Source organism: Sinocyclocheilus grahami, unplaced genomic scaffold (genome assembly GCF_001515645.1).
Source record: "Sinocyclocheilus grahami isolate Dianchi unplaced genomic scaffold, SAMN03320097.WGS_v1.1 scaffold833.1, whole genome shotgun sequence".
Lineage (NCBI taxonomy): Eukaryota > Metazoa > Chordata > Actinopteri > Cypriniformes > Cyprinidae > Sinocyclocheilus > Sinocyclocheilus grahami.
In genome coordinates this window covers 443,176-460,900 of record NW_015506012.1, presented here as the reverse complement: position 1 = coordinate 460,900, position 17,725 = coordinate 443,176, and the positions used below count along the sequence as shown (strand labels likewise).

At 38.8% G+C, this 17,725-nt stretch overlaps 1 protein-coding gene across 2 annotated transcripts in view; it reads right to left on the bottom strand.

Annotated features, from left to right (window-relative positions):
• Window positions 1-1,152: 1,152 nt before the first annotated feature.
• The window catches only part of LOC107562702 (zinc finger protein DPF3-like), a 33,614-nt gene continuing 17,041 nt past the window's right edge, over window positions 1,153-17,725 (bottom strand). The window contains exons 5-11 of one of the 2 annotated variants that reach the window (XR_001606017.1): window positions 17,392-17,487; window positions 17,083-17,155; window positions 16,225-16,266; window positions 10,027-10,164; window positions 9,000-9,128; window positions 5,037-5,760; window positions 1,153-1,225 (exon numbers count right to left, since the gene is read on the bottom strand). Coding sequence is in view for 1 of the 2 variants with exons in the window: in XM_016247393.1 (XP_016102879.1) it covers window positions 5,597-5,760; window positions 9,000-9,128; window positions 10,027-10,164; window positions 16,225-16,266; window positions 17,083-17,155; window positions 17,392-17,487 (642 nt within the window). In the remaining variant the exon portion in view is untranslated. Of the gene's footprint in view, window positions 1,226-4,966; window positions 5,761-8,999; window positions 9,129-10,026; window positions 10,165-16,224; window positions 16,267-17,082; window positions 17,156-17,391; window positions 17,488-17,725 lie in introns of those variants that run through there. The other variant, XM_016247393.1, reaches the window with a different exon arrangement.

Here is a 17,725-nt window from a genome sequence, read left to right as displayed (position 1 = left end):
ACGAGAGCAGCAAACGCAGGTCTCCGCAGAAACTAAACGATAAACTTTATTTCATGAGCTTTATTTTTAATGAAGTTCCAGACAGTGTCAGTAAGAACTTGTTCCTTTGTTCACTTCATTTTACCATGGATTTGTTTATAAACAAGGCACAATTCGACGCAGGATTTTCAGAAATATCGAAACTAAAAGACAATGCTGTGCTGACTACATTGGATCCGATGTAACCCCACACAAGTGTGAGTATATGTTTTTATTACATGATAACTATTGCTTTGTCTGTTATTAAAGATAGTTTGATATGTACCGAGTATGCGTTTTTAACCTAAATCACAGCAGCGTTCATCAATGTAGGTCATAGGCTGTCAAACGTACACAACTATTAGCTAATCATAGCAGTGGGTGTTTTCTTCCGAGCCTATTCAAACAGAGAGTTCTGATGAGGGGGTCGAAACAGGACAGAAAATAGCCTATTACTTAAAAATTTAATTTATTTTATGTAAAAATCATCTTGATAACATTATAAGTAGACCTCGGAGAACAATACATGACCCCTTTAAATTTATTTTTATAAAAAGAAAAACGTATATTCATTTAACAAATTAATATTGAGTTTTTTTAATTAAACATTAAGTTCTTAGCTTCCATCAAACCTAAAAGTATAGAAATTAAGCTTCAGCTAAAGGATTCGTTTTTCCTTTCACATTAAAATATAATATTTGATCATTTCATTATTATTGCACGTTAAACATTATTAATGCATTCATGTTATTATAGGCCAGGCATTAAAGGCAATCCACACCAATCTGGCAGATTTAAGAACTGAAACAATGCAATTTATTAATGATTTTAATATCTATAATGTTATTAACTGCTGTGAAGTGATCTTACCCTCGGGTGGCTGTGTCATGGGAGGCTTCAGGCAGTACATGTGGTATCCCCGATCACAGTCATCACAGAACAGAAGCTGATCCTACAAAATTAGAGGGCGTCACCGAGCTGTTAGCTCACACACACTCATCCATATGAGCAGGCTTGTTGATGTCAGATCATCTAAAAGGTATTTCTTTATGCTCGCACACTATTTTATACATCCCCAAGGATTTAACACTCACATCGTTCTCTGAGGTGCCACACAGACTGCAGGATTTACACTCGATGCACTGCCACTGGTACGTCCGAACAGCCTGCATCATGTTGTCTGTGAACTGCAGACATGAAGGATGGCCTGGTGAAAGAGAAAGATGAAAGAATAATCTGATAGATAGAAAGAAGAGAAGCTAAACTCAGAGTATTAGATTATTTTTATTTACTTCACTATAATCAATTTAATTTAGAAAACATAAATCAACTAAATGTCATAAGACGAATCATTAGAAAGTTTCTTAATTTTAATTTTTGTACTTTAAGGTGGATTGATATGCAGATGGATGGGGGGACAGAGAGACAGATATATAGATAGATAGATAGATAGCATTAAAGGGATAGGTCACCCAAAAATGAACATTTTGTCATCATTTACTCATCCTCAAGTTGTTCCAAACCTTTATGAGTTTGTCTTCTATTCTAGAACTTCTAAACCAAATAGTTGAGGGTAACCATTGATTTCTACAGAAGTCAATGGCTACCCTCAACCGTTTCCAGCATTCTTCAAAATATCTTATTTTGTACTCAGCAGAAGAAATAATCTCATAGAGGTTTGGAACCACTTGAGGGTGAGTAAACAATGACAGATTTCTCATTTCAGGTGAACTATCCCTTTAAATTAATAATGACAGGAACATAACCGAGAAAAAAGAAAAGAAAAAAGATTACACACGACTTATGTGGAAGGAACAAACAACAGTTTCCCCTAAACACCTCCACCTTCTGTTCTGCCCTCCACACACAGAAAGAGGGTAAGCACAGGTTTGGAAAATGCCAGATGGTTCTGTAACCTCAAATGTCTGTCTTTCTCTCTCTCTCTCTGTCTTTCTGTCTCTTAGGGAGGTGTCAGTTCCTCGGCCTGCTCATTTCCTCAATGAAACTATGAGAACAGCAGGCTCCTCTTGCTTGGATGCCCAGTAAAGCATGTGCAGTCTTCCCAGTTTGGAAAGCATGTGGAGCCTTGGCTTGAAGTCGGATGTTATGTGAAGCTCTTTTCCTACAGGGAGTTTCATAAGCGTTGCTACCTCATTCCTCTTCATGGCTTTGTCCCTGGTATTCACATGCAGAACTATGTTGAATATATTAAGCCACATTATGCCGACATTTAGACATACATCTTTTGTCTTGATTTTATTTCTTGCAAGTGTATGGAAACATGCCTGATTTAAAGGGATAGTTCACCAAAAATGAAAGTTTCCACATAATTTGCTCACCCTCAAGCTACGTGTATATGGCTTTTTTCTTTCAGATGAATACAATAGGCGTTATATTAAAAAATGTGCTGGCCTTTCTCAAACTTTTTAATGGCAGTGAATGAGTGTCGAGATTTTGAAGCCCATAAAAGTGAGTCCATCCATCATAAAAAGTACTCCACGTGGCTCCATGGGGTTAATAAAGGCCATTTGAAGTGAACTGATGCATTTGTATGAGAAAAATATCCATATTTAAAACTTTATAAACCGTAATGTCTAGGGTCCACTAACTGTCGTATGTGTGTTCACGAGAGAGTGGCATTCAAGCGAATGATGTAGGATCTAGGCGTAGCATAAGCTCCAGTGAGAATATGCTAGTCTCGCAAGAACCAACTTTCTTTACAGCAAACTTTCTCCTCTTGGCTTATATCGAAATCCTCCGACATTTTTCTTTACAAATCCTCATTTTGTACTTCTAATTCGCGACCAGTATTTTGTTCTGCTCTCTCCTCTGCGCTTCAGCATTCATCACTTCTCACCGGAGCTTACACTACACCTACGTCATCGGCTAGAGATTACCGTATATAAAGTTTTTAATATGGATATATCTCTTAGACAAACGCATCGATTTGCTTCAGAAGACCTTTATTAACCCCCTGGAGGCGTGTGTAGTACTTTAGGATGGTTTGAGGGTGAGTAAATAATGAGGTAATTTACATTTTTGGGTTAACTATCCCTTTAAGATGTTGATCTTGATGCAATACATAGAATTTTTCATATTTTATATCTAAACTAACTTAAAATAAATATTTTATGTGCAATATTTTGATAAAGTTCTGTTTGTTGCATTAAAATTATAAACTACAATGGTCCCCAAAATTATTTTTACGCAAGTCATACTTAAACATGTATGAATGTCTTATGTAATGCATTAAGAAAATATAAAGCCAAGTGTTATGTAAATAAAATGTGGATATATCTCTTAGACAAACGCATCGATTTGCTTCAGAAGACCTTTATTAACCCCCTGGAGGCGTGTGTAGTACTTTAGGATGGTTTGAGGGTGAGTAAATAATGAGGTAATTTAAATTTTTGGGTGAACTATCCCTTTAAGATGTTGATCTTGATGCAATACATAGAATTTTTCATATTTTATATCTAAACTAACTTAAAATAAATATTTTATGTGCAATATTTTGATAAAGTTCTGTTTGTTGCATTAAAATTATAAACTACAATGGTCCCCAAAATTATTTTTACGGAAGTCATACTTAAACATGTATGAATGTCTTATGTAATGCATTAAGAAAATATAAAGCCAAGTGTTATGTAAATAAAATATGGTACTTTTTTCATGCTAAACATTTCACAATAACAAGTTTGCTAGGTTTCAAATGATAAAACAACATATTACTCAAAATTAAGACAGTTATAACAATGTTCATGTGAACTTGAGGGGGGCTGACTTCATAAATGCACTAGAATGACCTTGAACCAGTCAAAAATGGCTCATAAAAGTGGTTTGTTCTGAGATAATGTTTAGCATCATTTATTTGCAGACTTAGATTGATATTTTAGTGTCATTCAGACATTTTAAAGTGTGAGTTAAGTGTACAAATACTATTCGAGGTCACTTGTCCCCTGTTTTCCTTCCTTGAAACAAAATTAACTCAAAGAGTAATTCATAAAATGCAAAATGTTTAATGTTTTCAGTAACAAAATCCAGTGAAAGACTTGCAGGCTGACATTTGGAGTAACAGGACTCAGCAGCAGCCACAGCATGGATGACAGGTTGCATGAAGTGTGTTCTGTGTGTTTGTGCCACAGGTCTGCATGACACAGAAGCAGTTACAAGCATCATCTCTAGCCATGTTGCCCTTTGGCTTAGTATTAAATGAACTAAAGTTTGAATGTTAAACATTGAAACATTTTCTCAAAGTTCAAAACACTGGGAGAAATATCATCAGGAGCTGTTATAGAACAACGGGTTTAGCCTGCAACAGCCTATATACATTATACAATATCTTAATAAATGATATAATCATTTTCAAAAAATGAATGCCCTGAAATAGAGACAAGATCGAAAGCATTAATACGGAAACATTTTTCGCAAGTTTCAATTCAAAAGTGACACATGAGTTCACCATAACAATAAATAGAAGAGCTTTAAAGAGCAAATATAGCTAATTTTGTTCATACAAAACAGATACACTGAAATATCCCCATATTAACTGGGTGACGTCCCTGTGGCTAATGTGTATTGTGCCTTTTATTGCATGTATTCTGTTTTCTAGTTTACATTTACTGCATTTTCCTATTGAATGTAGGAAGCTTATGTGCTTGAAATCCAGTGTATTATTATTATTATTTGCATTTACACATACACAGTCAGACAGATCCTCAGAGCTGGATCTGTTAACAGAGGTGAATGGTCCAGATTTTATTTGCAAAACAAAGCCTTCATGAGAATCATTGCACATATGCTACAATTGTACCCCTTCTTGTACCTGTCATTTAAGGAGAGTTTCCTGAATAGTCCTTTTTCTTCTTCTTACTCAACAAAACTAGGGAGAGGCCAAGTTTCATGTATCCTCCAGCAAACATGGGATTTCAAATTTCATTGTCATTTTTTGTTCTTGTTCTTGTAGCTGTCCTGAGAAAGGAGGAGAGATGGACATTGAAATGCCAACTGGCTCTTACCTCTCTGCAAACTGTCCTCCCTTCCCTCTGGATCCAATCAGGGCCTGGCCTCAGCCCATTCTCTGCCTTCTCGTGATCCCTTTCTTTGCAAATATTGTATTTATCCAGAGGTATGAAGAAAAAAACCCTCTTCACTATCCGACTATCAGACACATGTTGAGTATTTTCTCCTCCTTGAGGTTTGAAATTCTTTCATTTCTATTTCTAAAGTAAATTTCCACACAGTAGGCATTTTATCTTACATGGCGAAGTGTAATCCATACATCGGTAACGTCCCTGCAATTTTCCATGACGGAAAACAAACAGTCCAGAAGTAATGGCTCCTCCGATAACTAGCACCTCTCAGTATACAGAAGTGTGAAGCAATAAAAACAACATTCCTTAATTTATAAAAGGCTGCAACTTGTCCTTTGAAAGCAATTCCTGAAGTTAACATTGTGTCTGGAGTTGTGAATCTGTTACGCATGCTGCTGCAAAACAACAGGGAAAAAGAAAAAACCAGGCAGCAGACACATGCCAAAAGTTTCTCTGATGCTGTTTCCTTGAGCTTTCTCCTTTGTCTATCTGTACTGAGGTGAGCCTGTGCTGTCATCGGACAGAAGCCCATCCAGGTCGTCCTCCTCAAAGCCGTGAAAGGTGGATGCCTCGCTTTCTGATGTGTCGCCGAACATGTCCAGAAGTCCGCCCGTCCTCCTCTTCGCCCTGGTCCCACCGACGCGATCAGCTGACATGCATGACGGACATATCAGCATCACAGTGGAAACACACACAAGTAACACTGCAGTCAGCTAGGACTCACACTCCTCTGAGCTTTGGACAACTTGCAGTCTTTGCTGTTACTCATACATTACGGCTTGCATGTCTGATTGCCTGAACATGTGCTTATCTCATTGGTTGTAGATTAAAGTTGCAGCGCATTAATAGCTGTAAGTGAATCATGAAAAGGGATAGATCACCCTAAATGCAAATTCTGTCATTATTTACTCACTGATTGATGGAACACAAAGTCTTACAGGTTTTGAGGTGAATAAATAATGACGGAATTTTCATTTTTGTGTGAACTATCCCTATAAACTTTTTTTTTTATTTTTTACTGAAGAATACATAATTTGGTCTCTCCCTGTTCTTGCTATACCATTCGATTATGAGAAGGCAATGGATCACATAGCCAAGAAAGAAAAACATAAAGAATGGAAGCATATGAGCAAAATAAATATGAGAATATTTTGCGCACATGAACTGAGATAACTGATAATGCCCTAAACAGTTAAGAATTTTGAGCATGTTAATTCCAGGATCATTTGCTAGCAAAAGCACTTGAGTAAAATAAAAACCGCAAAACACAAGCACTCAAAGAGATGAACCAAAAGGCCACGTCACATATAAATGCTCATTCTCAACACTGCAGGATTTGGCTACACTTACAAACACAATACACATTCTAAATGCAAGCATGGGAATTTTTTCTTTCTTTTTTTTTCATCAGAATTTTTTTTTAAAGACCAATGTTGATTGGTTGGGTAATTGCAAAGAGCAAATGTTCTCAGGTCTGCCACCTTGAAAACGTTTCGCATCTATCTAAGCAATCTAAATTAAATGTAAGATGCTTCTGGACCTTGTAGTTTTGGCATCAGCCATGAAAAATGGCATGACTTAACGGTTTCTTCCGTTTCAATCGAATCCCATGACACTCCCACAGCAGTTTCACAGAATTGCACCTGCTTTCCCTTCCCAATCTAATTAGAATGAACTGTGATCTAGCCTTGGTCAAAACAGTCAGAGCAGAAAATTAATATCAGCTAGATGATTTTTACTTAGGCCTATATGTCTTTTGTATGACAACAAAATCTTAGCAGATTATATTAGATAGAGACAATAACGAAAAAGATTAAGTTATATACATTTTCATTTCCATTATTAATTAAACAAAAAAAGAAAAAATATATAGTTACTATTTTTATATTTATATTATTCATTAATTTTATTAGCATTATTTTCACTACTTCACTGGTTGCACAAAAGATATTTAAAGGTGGGGTAAGCAATTTTTTCAAAAACGTTTTAGAAAACTGATTCGGGCCGAATAGCAAAACAAACTTGTAGCCAATCAGCAGTAAGGGGCGTGTCTACTCATGATGTGGAGGAGAAAGCGTTTAGTCCGAGCCGAGCGACAGAAAGATAGAGATGATGGACAAAAAAACAAAAGAGGAAAACGTCTGCGGAAACAAAAGAAGGCTTAAGGCAAGAAGTAGGACCTGTGTAAATATCGGATCAGCTTTCCAGCGCTGGAGAGAACTCAAGGAGCGGAAGGCCTGCGATCGGACGCCGAGGTTGCTTTGTTTCTTCTCGATAGGTGAGTAACACAGTGTCTGCGCCACAACAGCTAAAGTCTGTCTAGTACACTGGACGCGACAAAGCGACCGTTGAAAATCATTTGAAATGTGTGTCAATACGTCATGAATAGAACGCAGCAGCAGGTCTCTGTCTGGGATTTGTCATGTCGTGCCGTGCCGCATCCAGTGTAGACCATTGATATGTATATATATATATATCTATTGTGTAGACAGCATCACTGATTATAATGAGTTCTATAGTATTTTGCCGCGCCACTCGCGTCCGGTGTAGACACGTTGTAACATTGGTTTTGCTTTGTTTCACAGAACTAATCGTTGCCTGGATTGCGTATGTATGTGTGGGACGGAGCTATCAAAATAGGGGCGAGACACTTTTGGGGTAGGGGCGTGTTTGTTTTGGTGATTTCAAATGTCAACATTGGCTACCAGAAATCGCTTACCCCACCTTTAAGTAAAAAACTATATATTAATTATTAATTTTCTCATTGCACATGTAGGGTAAATCCAAAAGTTATCAAATGCAGTCAGTCTGTTATTTTCATATTGTGGTATTTTCATACATTTGTAACTTGTGTTACATTACAAGTAATTTATACTGGAATTCATTTTTAAAATGACCGAGTGATCTCTCCTCACATGTTGCTTTTAATCAGCATGTTTGTAAATACTGCAAGAATTCATGAATACACACCAAGACTGCAACAGATAAACAACTGCATGGAAACAGTGGTAATCTGCCCATCTCTGAACTACTGTGCTGGTTTCCAGGACACAGATTAAGTCTAGTCTGGGTTTAAATCGCTGCTAATGGCAATTCTCCATTAAAAAGCCTTTCTAGTAGAATTCATCTGTGTCTGGGAAATCATTTCTATAGGACACCATTATGCCAAGCCAAACCCAAATCACAACAACTCAAAGAAACACCATAAAATAAACAAACAAACATGCTCTAGCAAAAAAACACGAAAAGATGGGATATGCACAAAAAAAGCTGATGAAATGTGCTATCGATGCATGACATGATAAAGCATTAAATGGGATCTTTTGGTGGATACATATATACCAAATATGGGCTTTATTAAATGAACTAAAGTTTTTTCAGATCAACTAAAAAAAAAAGAGCATTTCTAGGATATGTAAATTTATATCATGTGGTGTTTTACTGTTGTGTGCAAAATTTTCCACATTTAATTGTCTTAAAAGCAAGAATAATGCGTGTGCATAATGATCATTCATTTCTGCTTCTTTTAAATAGAAGACTAACATGTCTTTAACCTACTACGTCAATAAAACTAACATCTGATTTGTAGACAAAGTCTTATTGACCTGAAATACAGATACTGTAATCTGGCCCATTTTAGAGCACCACAGACTCTTACATTGATTACAGAGAGAGAGAGAAATTTTTACTGACTACATCTGGCAATTCTTTAAAAAAAAATCTTTCTTTTTATAATTTCAACCAGATTATTATTGGCTATGCCACAGCAAACATCTCCCTCAGAGTGAAATTAAAACAAGATGGAGGTGAAACTACCCTTCTTGATCTAACATGGGCAGATACTGTAACTGTGAGTAATAGAGAATACAGTGATGTGAAGGGACTCACCAGAGCGGCCGCAGTCTGAACAGGAAACCAGCTCCTCAGCCTGGCCTGTCTTCCTGTTAGAGCCTGAGTCTCCCAGACAGAAGTCACAGTAGTCATTAGGGATGATCGTGCCATCAGGCCCTTTCTGTGCTGTAAAAATAGTACAAATTAAAAAGGGGAAGAGAACATAGAAGAACAGTGGCCTATTCCAAACCCTAGAAAACTAAGAAAGTATTACTTTTATTATTTTAGACATCCTAAAAGTGTAACATCATGCACACTGTAGTATTAAAGAATATAAATAGAAACATTTGTGTGTGCTATGTATTTATTTGCTTATTGAATACTAAATAATATCAATTCGAATATTTATATTGAATATGTTGAGGCAGCTCACTAATGTTTGGAATAGAGCGAATGCTACTAACTATAGTTATGCTAAAATTCACACTGGGATGTAAACTATAGAAATAATTTGAGTTACAATTATTTTACCATGTTTAAAGTCGCTATGTAGCATAAGTAGCAACAGATTATTTCTTCATATTGTAACATACAACTAAGTGAAATGGATTATCAAAAAAGAACAGAATTCAATCCATCGGTTGTTGATTGAATGAAGACAGATCTGAAAAGGGGAAGAGTTTAAGCAGACTAAACAATATCTGGTAAACCCCACCAGAAAAAAGTCTGCCGTTTTATTGGAAGATCAAGGTATTACATTTTTTTAATTGAAAAATTATGAGAATCAGAATGCAGAATATGTGCTTTATAAGTACTAATAAACAGCCAATATGTTAATAATATGCATGCTAATAAGCAACTTGTTAATAGTGAGAACTGGTCCCTATACTAAAGTTGTTTAAATAAAACATATGAATGAATGAATTGTTCACAATAATGTTATTAAAATGCAATTAGAAAACAGGCACAGCACAAAAGGTAGCCCACAATAAACACAACATTCATAAAATGTTTAACCCAGTGTTGGAACAGAGTCCTAGATATTAAAACACTTATTTTACAATTCAAATGAATATTAACTTACGTTTGTGATTCTCGTGGTGGACAGGAGGAGATTGGGGGATTTCAGTTTCTCGTTCTTCCTCACCCTCCTCTTCAGCAAGGTGAGTATGGGTGTAATGGTAGCTTAATCCAGGGCGGTTTTTGTAACGCTTCCCGCAAACTATGATAAAGAACATTAGTCATGATGAAATTCATTTTACCGGCAAAAACTTCTTTAGTCTCAAATAAGTTATTCTAATAATCAAGCTGGGATGTTAACACACATCTAATGAATTCACAAAGCAGCTAGCTGTGGAGTCAAAGCGCTATCACAAAATCAACGTTGCATGTTCTGAGCCAGTGAGAGAGACATGCGGGGTGTAAGAACAGTGTTTAAGGCACAGTATTAGCACTCCAACCACACAGTGTGTCGTCATGAACACGTACAGGTGCTGCTAAGCATCGTAGCAAGTGCTCTGCACTGACTGTACCTGTAAATTGTAGGAATTCATAAAGTGTAATTGATAATGTGACCACCTCAGAGCAAAACTATGAATATTACTTATATATTAAATAACACCTCTGTTGAATGCGGTCAGAATCCATCACTGACACTGTATGTCTTGGGTGCAATTATGTAGCTTTTAATGTGGTCAAATGCTATCCAACTGTGATCCGATCACTGAAAACACATGTTAATGCCTATTAGATTACAGACATAGGATATATCACATAGTGTTGGATACAGTATACAAATGAATTGCTGTTATTGAACATGTTGGTTTAGGTTGTCATATTATTTAAAGCTCAGCACAGAAAATATTTGTTTCTCTCTACAGGTGGATGCAGTAAACATGTCAAGCATCTGTGGGTTGCAGACTGCAATACCAGCAAGGTAGGAACAATATTTTCACAGTAATAAATTCTCTCACTACAAATCTATAAAAAAGGATGGACAAACCAAGGAAACCATGTGTACAGTATTTGAAGAAGATCTCAACTAGCTGTCCGGTCCCCAAGATAACAGAGGACTCAAATGCAGAGAAGTAGGTGAAAAACAGAGATTTATTTCTCACAAGGCAAAACCAAAACAATAGAACAATCACAAATACAGCGAATTAGTCCTTGGGGACTCCAGAGCCGGCCGGCAGAGTAATGCAGACCTCACAGGCTGTGGAAGCTGTCCCAGACCCAGTGTTCGCACAGGACAGGCGACCAGAGAGATAGCGAGGCAACGAGCGGCTGTCTCTCCTCACTAGGTGTCCTGGGGTACAGTGAAACAAGGGAAGTGCTTGAATAAAAGCACTGATAACATAGTTAACATGGAGCACACCAAACAATCTACTCAGAAGGAAGGACAAGAAAGCAGAGGTTATAAAAGAAGAGGGGAACAAGCGACAGGTGAGGGAGAAACAGCTCGTGATCTGTGCACCCCTGCCGCAAGATCAGCGCTGATTACCCAGGTCACAAGCTGCCGAAAGTGACAGGACAACACAGACAGCAGGGGGAGCTAATGAGGCACCCTGAACCGTGACAGTACCCTCCCCTTCAGGGATGCCTCCTGGCGTCCCCGGAGGACTCACCATTACGCCGATGGAATTGGTCGATGAGAGCGCGATCCAGAATGTTGCGAACCAGAACCCAGCATCTCTCCTCCGGACCATAGCCCTCCCAGTCTACCAGGTATTGGTGACCTCTACCCCTACGCCTCACATCGATCAGCCGCCATACAGTATAAGCCTGCAACGACCAGCAGTAACGCTTCCTAGTGGAGGTGAGATCAGTCAGAGGAAGGGCGACCTGGCTGAAGTTCAGAATTAATTGCCTGCGATTTTGAACGCGATTTTGTGTAGCTTGTCAGTGATCTACGGCTTTGTGTAGTAAATGCTGCTCCATCTGAAAGCACGTGCTGGAGATTTACTACTAATCACCAGAAGCGGCTTTACTTACGAGATTCGCATGAAAATCGCATTTGATTTTTTTGCCCAGCCCTAAAAGGCGGTCTTCTATTCGTCCTCCTCCCTAATCCGAACTAGGTGATATGCATTGCGGAGGTACAACTTTGTAAAGATGATTGCCCCCTGCAATAGCTCGAAGGCCGATTACATCAACGGCAAAGGATAATGATTCTTCACCGTGATGTCATTCAACCCCCGATAGTCTATACAGGGGCGCAGCGAACCATCCTTCTTCTCCACGAAGAAGAACCCCGCCCCAGCTGGAGAGGAAGAGGGACGGATAATGCCTGCTACCTGAGAATCATGAATATACCTCTCCATGGCCTCCCTCTCAAGTCCGGACAGAGAGTAAAGGCACCCCTTAGGCAGAGAAGTGCCAGGCAACAGGTCTTTTGCACAGTCGTATGGGCAGTGCAGAGGCAGAGATGAAGCTCAGGACTTACTGAAAACCACTCTCAAGTAATGGTAAACTGGCTCCTCCTGCATTACGGGGGGAAATGCAGCACCCAAACATTGAGCTAAACAGAAGAGGTTCCAAGCCAAAACAGAGTTAAGAGCCCAGTCAATGTGGGAGTTATGCTTGACCAGCCAGGTGTGTCCCAAAACCACTGGAGTGGTGGGCGAATGGATGAAGAGGAACCGGATCTCCTCAGCATGATTGCCGGAAAGTGTGTGTGTGACAAACTTAGTGGCACGGGTAATACTGGCGAGAAGGGTGCCGCAAAGTGTTCTAGCCGATATAGGATCGGCCAGGGCAACAGACGAAATTCCCAAGCGTGTGGCCATCCCGGAGTCCATGAAATTGTCCTCCGCTTCAGAGTCGATCAATGCAGACACCTGATGAGCAATCCCATTAAACAGTAATGAGACTTGGAACTCAGAACGACCACCAGAGGGCAGTCAAGTACTAGTGACGCTCACTGTACGCGCTCCCTTGAGGGGTGAGCACCGCCTCGCTGCCGGTACGAAGCTGCCACATGACCTGATTCCCCGATGTAGAGACACAGTTGATTGTCCAGGCAATAACGTCGCTCCCTTACAGTCAGCCATGCTCTCCCGACCTGCATTGGCTCCTCCTCCGGGAAAACTAGACGTTGGGAAGGCTACTCCGACATCGAGAACGGCGAGCAATCCGGTTATCCACCCGGATGGCAAGGTCGATCAAATCATCCAGGTTAGAGGGCAGTTTGAGAGAATAGATCTCGTCCTTGATGTATTCGGCCAGACCGTGGAGAAAATGGTCCCAGAACGCCTTAGCATTCCAGCCACAGGACGCGCAGCGATTGCTCTTCCTGCTGTAGCAGCAACAAAGCTTGTGCCGCCTCGGTTCCTCGACCAGAGTGATCGAAAACCTTGCGTAGCTCCTCCAAGAAACTCTCAAACGAAGAACAGCAGTGATGTTTGTTATCCCACATAGCCGTTCCCCACTCTCTCGCTTGACCCACTAAGAGCTCCGTGGGAAAACAGGAAGGCTGGAGCGAGAAAGTCAAGAGAGCATTGGGATAAGAAGGAGCGACATGTGTTAGGCTCACCCAAGTATGGAGCAGGAGGATTGAGCCGCGGCTCAGCATGACGGAGAACGGCTCCATCGCGGTCGGGAGAAGGCGTTACAACTTGGGTAGCGGGAGGGTTAGTCTGCAGCTGATCAAGCCACTTTGCCAGCTGGTTGAGCTGGAGAGAGATCTTGGCGTAGGCGCGGCGAGAAGCCGCAAGTTCATCCTGTTGCCGACCCAGAAGAGCACCCTGCTGCACAAGGGCTCGTCGCAACTCCATCTCCTCTGCTGTGTCCATGACGTGGTGAGTAGATTCTGTCAGGTCCCCAGGATAAAAGAGGACTCAAATGCAGAGAAGTAGGTGAAAAATGGAGATTTATTTCTCACAAGGCAAAACCAAAACAATAGAACAATCACAAAAACAGCGAACTAGTCCTTGGGGACTCCAGAGCCAGCCGGCAGAGTAATGCGGACCTCACAGGCTGTGGAAGCTGTCCCAGACCCAGCATTCGCACAGGACAGGTGACCAGAGAGATAGCGAGGCAATGAGCGGCTGTCTCTCCTCACTAGGTGTCCTGGGGTACAGTGAAACAAGGGAAGTGCTTGAATAAAAGCACTGATAACAACGTGAACACGGAACACACCAAACAATCTACTCACAAGGAAGGACAAGAAAGCAGAAGTTATAAAGGAAGAGCGGAACAAGCGACAGGTAAAGGAGAAACAGCTAGTGATCTGTGCACCCCTGCCGCAAGATCAGCGCTGATTTCCCAGGTCACGAGCTGCCGAAAGTGACGGGACAACACTCAATGAGGCACCCTGAACAGTGACAGTAACTAAACTTATTTAGATTTAATGTCATAAGGATTTTTTTATTAATTTTCAAAATATTTTATACATTAACTTAAAGACAACATGACATTTATTTTCATCAAATTTCAGTGGGATAAGATAAGTCTTAAGCCACATTTTGTCTTGATGATCATCTATTTTACTCTAAAGTAAACTATTACAGTTAAATGCTTTTAGATGCTGTTTTTGTGTTGTCTTTAAGTTTCATTGCTACATTTATGCTTAAAGGAGCACTAAGCATCCAACCATAGTGGGCCTAACTGTATTAAATGTCTACTTGAAGTGTACTTCAAATCTTAAAAGTGTGTAAAAACTGTGCTTGTAGATAATAAAATATGAATATAATAAAAGACCACTTAAAGGCACAATATGTAATTTTTCGCCGCTAGAGGGTGCGTATTCAAAACAAACAAAGAAACAAAGGCGTAGTTTGATGACGCCGTTACTGAGTGTGGAATCATCGGAGTTGTCGTCTTCATTCCCACAGCCGATGCAATCCGACGGGACTCCGGCAGAAATCACGTTCATGGATGAGCTAATGATTTATTAACATAGTAGAATAAAGCAGGGCGAGGCTGAAAACCGTCGAAGCGAAACGAGGCTGCTGAACTAGCGTGACACACGGCTCGAAAGCAGCGGAGCTTTTATTATGCCACAGTCAACCATTTCCGCTCCTTCCGGTCGTGCGTATGTGGGAAAAAAAGCAGCGCTGTTTTATCATACTAGATACATTTGAAAGTTCTGTTACAATGCTACTCTGTGCGGTCGTCACCGGTCTATTAAAACACACAACATTTTAAAGTGTCTTTGGTGTTTCCATGTTTTCTACAAAACAAAACCGGAAATCGAGGGGTTATGAAGACATTGGCAGGCGACACAATGACACTATAGACACGGTCCATGTCACTAGTTAAAATAGCTTATTTCTCTGGATTTAAACATTCTTCGAAACATTTGGGATCATGTAAGTACACAAGTCAGCAAAATATATAACACTGTTCTAGTGGTTTTTGGATATTTTAATAAAAAAATCTTGCATATTGTGCCTTTAAGTGTACTTAAAGAGGGTACACCTTCATGACTGTTTCTTAACACTTAAAAATAGCATTTTGTAATTTTCAAATCAAGTTTTACTTTTAAGTACATTTTAAATCTTTGTTTTATCATTTTTGTCATGCTCTAAAAAAGTACACTTAGTTTTATGTGCTGATGAACATACTAAAGCACATATTTTAAGCATATAAAATTATGAAACTATAATGCATATTTATTTGAATTGCAATTAAAATACAATTTACGTATGTCCTACATTTAACATTAATTTCTCAAGTAAAGTACATTATTTAAAAAGTATGCTAAAAATGTATTTTAGCATGTACTACTTTTTCAAGGGGTAGTGAGATTTTATTGGTCAGTAATATGTCTTCATTTAATGTGATTCTAAATTACTATAATCATATTTGTTAAAATGGTATTCTGTGGAAAATTTACTTTACTAGTATATATTTGATGTAACAGATGTTATTTTGTACAGACTGCTGAATCATATAGATGGAAACAGGAATTATTAAAGCAGAACGTATAGTATGGAAAAGGGAAGCAAACTACATGCATTTCATTTCAGCAAAGTACACATCCAGAGTCAATCATTCCAGCAATGCAGCAGATTTAACCTAGAACAGGACCTGCAATCTACTGTAGATGCGGCAATGAAAAGGCTACATGTTCAATCTTTGCTATTTTAGCAGCGGTGTTGTTAGCCATGTGTGATAGCTTTGGCCAAGCAGCATGAAATATTAGCAGCAGCTACAGAGAAAAGACCGAACCAGACAATTTATGTTAATAATCCCTCCCCGCCATGAGCATTAAGTGTTTAGCCTTGTCATTAGCATAGCCCACATGTCCGAACAAGAGGAAGATGGCAACATGGCTGAATACCTGAGTCAGTGGTTTTTGAGTTATGCTTTTGTTTGTATCTGTCTGAAACAGAGGAGACACAAAGCAAAAGAGGAGACAAAAAAAAAATACAGGAAGTAAGTTACATTCAAAGAGGCCTCTGGAACCCAAAGTAGCTCTAGTATCTCCTCGGGTAGTCACATGCTTTTGATATTAACAGGCCACCATGCCAAGATGAGAAACACAGGCAGATACCATATGAAAAAAATGAAAGCGCAGATACCATATGAAAAAAATGAAAGATATTTTTTAGGACTCAAAGTAGGACAGTCAACAACAGTATAGTTGCAAAATAGTTCAAATCCCATGATTAAAACAGAGGTTAGAGACAATAAACATTCATTATTTTATTTGACAGCAGTGTGGAATAAAAAATAAACACTACAATTATAAACCTACTAATTTATACTAATATTCAGTGGGGTCCAAGTATCCTCTAGGGTCTCTGTCTACTTTTATATCACATTTTTATAACTTAAAATAATTAAATAAAAATTACATTATCTGCATTTCAATTAATTTAAGTGAAAAAAGGTAAAGAATGTCAGAAGTTTGCTCATTTGATTAATTGTAAATATTTCTAATTAATTTTTTTCTTTTTTAAATTTCCTCTGAATTCAAAATTATTATTTTTTATAAGTAAAAAAAAATCCGTTTTTGAAAAGCCTCAGACTTTTGGATACAAATACATAATGCCAAATTAGGTTACAAATTATTTTTTTCCTAATTATTTTTTCTCTTTCTCTGCAGTTCAAATGTATACAAAATGATATCTATTTCAAGTTGCTTAGTCTTTAAAGCACAAAGGTTGCATATGAAAGCAATGAAATTGACACTTACTGTCACACACGTAGGGTTTATCCTGATCGTCGTTGGCCACTGCTTCTGTTCGCCTGCGCCCAGAGCCTCGACCCTAAATAACAGACATTATATAATCACTTTCTTTTTGTTTAGATAATTTCTCATTCATCTTTTCTTAGTCTCTGCACACACTATAAGTCAGAGAGATCAACAAGTTTTTCGTTTTCGTGTTTTATTTCCCTCTCCCGTGTCAGTCCGCCCTGTCTCAAGCTCTCTTTTTCTTGCTCTCACTTGCCCTTTTTCCTTCACACCATCCACAGACTTTGATGAGTCATGCTCATCACTCACCCTGCCTTTGTTTCGATGCTTCCTCTTTGGTGTGTCCACTTCAAAATCTTCATCATCATGGAAACCATCCCCATTTTCATCTGCCTCAAGCACCCTCTGCAGAGAATGAAGAAAGTTGGGGTAAGCGATTAGATGACTAAGATCAATGCACTGCACAAGAAAAGACAATAGTCTGCATATAGAGAGAGCGGAGACATTTATTGCCATATATGGCCAATGGGGTCCTTAAAACGCTGGCATTTCGTAGCAACATAGTATAAGAAACACTAAAAGTGAATTGTTTTTATAAGTGGGTCATTGAATTATTCATTCAACTGATTCATTCAAAGATGCT